Source organism: Alosa sapidissima, chromosome 23 (assembly GCF_018492685.1).
Source record: "Alosa sapidissima isolate fAloSap1 chromosome 23, fAloSap1.pri, whole genome shotgun sequence".
In the NCBI taxonomy this organism is placed as follows: Eukaryota; Metazoa; Chordata; class Actinopteri; order Clupeiformes; family Clupeidae; genus Alosa; species Alosa sapidissima.
In genome coordinates this window covers 9,350,540-9,357,453 of record NC_055979.1, presented here as the reverse complement: position 1 = coordinate 9,357,453, position 6,914 = coordinate 9,350,540, and the positions used below count along the sequence as shown (strand labels likewise).

General features: G+C 45.3%; 1 protein-coding gene across 1 annotated transcript; it reads left to right on the top strand.

Annotated features, from left to right (window-relative positions):
- The first annotated feature begins 4,719 nt into the window (after positions 1–4,719).
- On the top strand, positions 4,720–6,500 carry LOC121698174 (carboxypeptidase N subunit 2). The gene is made up of 2 exons (XM_042080021.1): positions 4,720–4,854; positions 5,109–6,500. The coding sequence occupies exon 2, from the start codon at positions 5,176–5,178 to the stop codon at positions 6,235–6,237; it is 1,062 nt and encodes a 353-aa protein (XP_041935955.1). The 5' UTR covers positions 4,720–4,854; positions 5,109–5,175; the 3' UTR covers positions 6,238–6,500.
- Positions 6,501–6,914: the final 414 nt, after the last annotated feature.

The window sequence follows — 6,914 nt, the reverse complement described above, 5'->3', positions numbered from 1 at the left end:
CAGCACTGTCCGAGTGGAGGTCACACTCATGACTTAGCCATTCGCTCCCCTATAAAGTAGGCCTACTTAAAATACGTTCTCTCTCTCACACACACAGACACACACCCACACACAAACACACACACACACACACACACACACATACACAGACAGACACACACCTACACAGACACAGACACACACACGCACAAACACACACACCTACTAATGCTACCAAGAAGACAGAGCAGACAAGAATCTACTTTATTACTGACACTATTTAATTTCTCTCCCCTTCTCTCTGACCTTTTTTTCTTTCATTCTTCCTCCTATCTATCAATCCAGCAGCTCTCTCTCTTACTTTCCCTCTCTCTCTCTCTGTCTTTGTATTTGTTTACCATTTCTATCTTTTCACCTCTTTCTATCTTTTTCTCTATTTCATTTTCACTATCTGTTGGTAGATATTCACCATAGCAAGCCCAGTCCAGCTATTTCGAGTTATTCGATCTGCGCTCACCATCATGTGCTGGAGACTACTGCCATCTCTTGGTGAAAGCTGGAACAGCAGCACACATGACGACAGACATACAGAAGCAGGCTTAGTGGCCTTGCACAAGGGTTGCGTCACAGTCACTTACTGCCTTTTACAAGATTTCCATGTAGGAATGGGACGATGTTCCATGTGAAGATTACATGTAGGAGTCCATTTAGTGGATGTATGTTTAACCACACTAATCCGGAGTGACATTTAATCCTCCCACATACAGTACAACGTCATCTACATATATGTTTGCAGTCAGATGTAAAGGGGTCATACCAAATATACAAATATACAAAACTGACATGGAAAGCAGAACTGGGTATCATTTCCTGGTCATGTTATTGGCCAATGGTCAATATATAAATAATAAAATAATAGCATGTTGCATTTCAACAAAATCTGGAAAAAATTGCAAGTTAAAACACTGCCAGGCACTCTGATCCCCTGTACTGTAATGAACGAATTAAGACAAATTATAAATAAATCCAACATAGATACAAATCGTAGTCATTATCAATGCTGAAAAATATTTCATGTATGCCACTTTTGTGTCCGAGGAACAAGAAAAAACAACATAACAAATGTGTGAAAAAATAACATGTATAACATAACATAAATAACACTATAAACAATACTGCACCCTGCAGACCCACACACTGCAGGCACCTTAAAGCGTTCCCCAACACACTGTAGCCAGTGGGCAGTGGAGTGCCTAGTAAAGTGGACATTACCAATGGCGTGGGCACAGCCGTGATGTGGGCACCCCAATGACATGGGCACCTCCGGTGACATGGGCACTTCAAGAGTGGCGGGTACCCCAGCGCGATTGGCACACCAGTTGAGTGGGCACACCAAATGAGACTAGCAGTGAATTTGGCATCTCAGTGAGGTGGGCACCCCAGTGATGTGGGTTTGATGAGGTGGGCACCCTTGAAGCCGTACTGAGATCAACACCCATCAGTCAAGTGGCAGGGGAGGGCAAAGTGAAGAATTTCATCCCCAATGACGTAATCCTGGTGGGATTACAAACTCATCAGAGAATTTTCTATTCACCACCCCACCTCCTCTCCACACACACACACACACACACACACACACACACACACACACACACATACACACACAAACATGCACATAACACACACACGCACATAACACATATCCCTGCTCAAACGTTATCTCAGGAATCTTTTTATACTGGTGCTCAAAAAGATGTTTACATTGCACGGGGGGTGTGCTCCCGGACGAGGATGCTTTTCCCGACATAATCCCAGATCCCGACAGATCGGATCGGATGAGCATGTATACACATAAACACACACACTTTGACGAAGGATGCTCTACGGGAACAGTAGCTTCACACACGGACCTGAAATCCGTCAGCCGTCAGCCACCACCAGTGGCTCTCTCTCTCTTACACACACACTCACACTCATGCAGCCTGTCCACAGTGCAGATACCTTTCACTAGAAGTGAGAAGGTGAGTATCTTTCATCTGCATTTATTTGATCTTGGTGATGTGGATGTGCCACACTTTTTGTAAACTGTCTGCTTATTGTGTCTGGATAGATTTAATTGTTTAGTTTTGTAGGAATTAATAAGCAATAGATAACTAAGTAAGCATAGTTACAGGGAAAACATGGTGAACTAGTCAGTAACTAGTTAAACTATACATTGAGCATATACATGTACTGTATGTACACTGTATATGCCATGCATGTTCTCTCTCACTCTCTCTATCTCTCTCACACACACACATACACACACACAATCATTTGCGCAGAAACACACACACACACACACGCTCACGCACACACACACGCACACAGCATCACCTTTTCTAATGCCTTTCACAGAAGTGAGATGAGTTTACATTTCACCTGGCTGGCATTTATTTTACCCTTGATGGAGTGGCCACACTACAGATTGGTGTGGTGCATGCTTCTTGCCTGAACTTCTTGTTTAATAAGTTTCGTTAAACATCAATACTAAGTCAGCATGCCACAATTAAGCATATACAACTACAAGAAAAACACAATGAAGAATCCATACATATTAGCTGAATTGTAAATTGTTCAGATTCCTAATATGAGAGTTCATGACTCAGTTACTAGACAGAGAAAGACTGAACTGCATTTAATCATTTGTCATTATAAAAGTAAAAAACATGGACGCCCTGTAGTTCCACTGTTTAGATTAGGCAAAAGATGCATCCCTTAAATCTTGCTGTGCCGAGATTAAAACATGAGATCTATGTCAGCAAATCCGCCTCAATCTGCTAGGAATCACAACTAGGTCACCTGGACCATAGTATAAGGATTGACAACAGGGCGGTTGTTTTCGAAGTGCAGCCCTTAATTCAATATTTTTCAATGTTCTGTCTGTGTGCTCCAAAGAGCTATTCCTCATACACTGACACTGTCCCGGGTGTTTGTGAGGTAAACAAACACCGGCCAATGGCTTGGACAGAACAATACACTATTCAAGACAGTCAACACCTTCACGAGAGTGAGAGCTAAAGGGAGGGGTGTGTTTTGATTAGCTGTTGATGTGGATGTAGGAAATGAGGACTGCACCTTTAAAATGATGACAGTGTACCTGAGAGCTATGCAGTGCTCTGCGGTGTAACCTGAACCCTCCGACTCCCTCAGGGGTGCCGACATCAGATCCTGGAGAGTCAAATTAATAGCGGTCAGACAGACTGCCCACCCAGTGATGGAGAGATGAATGGAAAGTGTGCTCTCAGCTGGCCACTGGTGACCAGACTGAGCTCTTAGCTGACCACTGGTGATCAGACTGAGGCTTTAGCCAACATTACCCTAATCTTGCACAGGGCCAGAAGACTATCAGTCTCTCTCTCTCTCTCTCTCTCTCTCTCTCTCTCTCTCTCTGTCTCAGTCCTCTTCGGACTTCACTATTTTCAGCTCCCTCCCTTTTTTTCTCTCCTTTCTCTCTACCACTCTCTGTTCTCCTTTCTTTCATTCCTCCTCCTCTATCAACCATGCTACACTCTCTCTCTCTCTGTCTCCCTCTCTCTCTCTGTGTGTGTGTGTGTGTGTGTGTGTGTGTGTGTGTGTGTGTGTGTGTGTGTGTGTGTGTGTGTGTGTCATTCATCTACTGAATACCTCATGTAATATCCAACCAAGATTATGTCACAGCACATGTGGGAAAGCAGTGCTTCCGTAGCCGTTTGAGTAACTTCCTCTTCTTGCAACACTTCAAGCTTTTGTCTTCAGTAAAAAAAAAAATCACTGTGGTACTACCTTTTTGCTGCATCCTTTTGCAACTGCATCAACTAATGTGAAAACAGCAGTTGTTGAACAGATTAAATCAGAATCAGATTACGGGTCCTTTGTCAGGGACTGACTGAAATGCCCCTTTTGTGACGTACACAACTAGTGCACTCTTAATATGGTGGATCGAACAGGAAAACACATACAGAAACAAGACAAAAGTTCTTTCTTTTCTCTTTCCATATAAAAAACACACAATGATCATTTATTTTCATAAAAATTCAGCACTGAATGACTTTAAACTGTGAGAGAGAAAGAAAGGAAACAAATTATGTTATTATTATGTAAGTGTATATTCAGTATTGCTTTGCTTCTGTGTTCTGTGCTCAATGTTAGATGACTCTCAACTGTGACAGCGAATTAACTGCAAAACTATGTCCCCTATTCACTTCTCCTATATTAACCTTTTCATGTTCTATCTGGACAGAAGAAGTAAATGATTGTTTGCTTTCCTAAACATTCTGACCCTGGACGCCAGCAAGCTACAAACTTCTCATCCTCAGGCTTTCCTCATTCGCTAGATAAGCATGAGGGGGAGCTATTTATCTGCTAAAAAGGGGCGTTTTATTCCCCAGCCTACTTACAGGGTTGTAAATGGGATGGTAAAGTACCACCTGAGCATATTTCTGTCACACCAAAGTTGCATACCTTCCATCAGAGAACAAGGTCAAATACTCCACTCATTCATTCTGTCATCTTTAACACTGGACGCAAGCAAGCCCTAAGACTCCTCTTTCTCAGACTCTCCTTTCTCTCTCTCTCGCTCTCTCTCTCTCTCTGTGTGGGAGTTTCAATTTGCAGGCCATTTCCTCCTCCTCCTCTCCACTTGGCCTCCACGACAGCCTAGCGCTGTGAATTATTGATGTGCCCCGGTCTCTCTCTTTTCTCCTCACCTGTCAGCAGCTAGCCTGGCCACAATAGCGCCTCTCTGCAAGCCCCAAGGCCCTTCACCAGCGCTCCCCACCTGGTGCCGACGCCCCGCTGATAGACATTACCACCGGCTGAACTCAACACCACAGTCCGGCAGTACACCGCACACAGGTAAGGATGGGTCTTTTGTGCTTCTACTGCTATCACTAGTACTATTAGGTGAGACATTTTAGATTGTTTGGATTACATTTAGATTGATTCACTTGGCAGACACTTTTATCCAATGTGACTTACAGCAGATGTGATGTGTTTTGCTCTGTGAAAATCTGCCTATATCCTATATGGATAGTATTTTGGGTTGCTGTGTTCTGTGTATCAGCAAAACTGGTCCCTGTGTTAATATGTTTTTTGTCATTCAACAATAGGGATCATCATCATTCAGCTTCCTGCTACTCCCAACTCCTCAACAAGTGTCAGCCTCTGAGAGCCAGTATGCGACTCCTGTGGGTTCTCCCACTGTTGGTGGAGGCCCATAACAAGTCATTTCTGCACCACTGCGCCATCGGCTGCGACTGCCAGGAAGAGCTCAAGCAGGCCAACTGCGCCCGGGGCATCCTCCGACACCTGCCTAGCCCGTTGCCCCCTCTCACTGAGCACCTGGACCTCTCCCAGAACCAGCTGAGCCACATCCCCTGGCGGGCCTTCCAGACCACGCGGCGCCTCAAGACGCTGCTCCTGAACGACAACAACATCAGCAGCGTGGCCGACGGCGCCTTCTCGCCGCTCGAGAGCCTGCTGAGGCTGGACCTGAGCCGCAACCGCATCACCGCGCTGAGCACCGGCTTCACGCTGGGCATGGGGTCCTTGCGCGAGCTGCTCCTGGCCGAGAACCGGCTGACCACCCTCTTCAGCCACAGCTTCCAGCACCTGGACGGCCTGCTGCGCCTCAACCTGAGCCACAACGCCATCGTCCTGGTGCAGGTGCGTGCATTCGGCTGCATGAGCACGCTGCGGCAGCTGGACCTTGGGGGCAACCGACTCCAGGCGCTCGGCAGCGGCGTCTTCACCATGCTCAAGTCCCTGGAGGTGCTGCGCCTCCAAGGCAACAACATCAGCCAAATCGACATCGGCGTGTTCACGCCCCTAACCAGTCTGGCATTACTTAACCTGGCCTGTAACCAGCTAAGGCGCATCCACTACAAGACCTTCCTGAGCTTGCACACCTACAGCACGCACATCCTGCTGGAGGACAACCCCTGGCACTGCGACTGCGACCTTCAGAGAGTGTTCCGGAAGCTGGGCAGCGTCCGCCGGCTCTTCCTGGACGACTACTCCAACCTGAGTTGCGCTGAGCCCCCCGAGCTACACGGATACCGGCTGATGGAGGTCGACACCGAGCTCTGTATCGCTGAGACTGTCACGGTCCTCATCATCACTGTTACCGTGGTGATCACCGTGGTGGCAGCTATCGTCATGGCAGAGAGGAAGAGGAAGAGCCGGAAAAAGGAGAAACACTGGACGGATGGGGCTAGCGAGATGTCCTATGACTCTTAGACCAACATGGACCCTTTCAAACAGCAGCACTCCTGTCTGCCCAGTGATCCCAAACAACTAACATAAACACTGCCATAGCCTTCAGTTTGTACTCTGTACAAAGATTAAAGTAGCCTCCATGTTCTAAGACTCTGAACTACTGAGACCAAAATTGACAAAAATGTCTTCAATGTACCTTTTTTCCTGTATGCTTTTTGCATTATGGGAACTGCATAATGGGCAGAGGCGGACAGAGTACACAGCTTCATTACTTGAGTAAAAGTACAGATACCCTTTGCTAAATTTTACTCAAGTACAAGTAAAAGTACAACAGTCAGATGTCTACTTAAGTAAAAGTACTGAAGTACTTGTTTTTAAAAGTACTTGAGTATCAAGAGTACAAGAGTACGTTTTCTAAATATTGCATTACTACTGCCACAGTGCTTACATTTATGTACAGAATGTAAGAAGAATGTAAAAGGAATTGAAAGTAAAATCAAGTAGTTTTCATCTTTTTACCATGTTGCCAGGGATGGGCAGTATTTCTAATTATAATAATAATAATAATACTATTATAATAATAATAATTATAATACTATTTATTTTGTAATTGAAACACTTGAAGCGAAAACTATCTTTCACTATATTGAAATAGTCTGGCGAGGTTGGCACATTCCCGGGATGGACCTGCTGTCTTC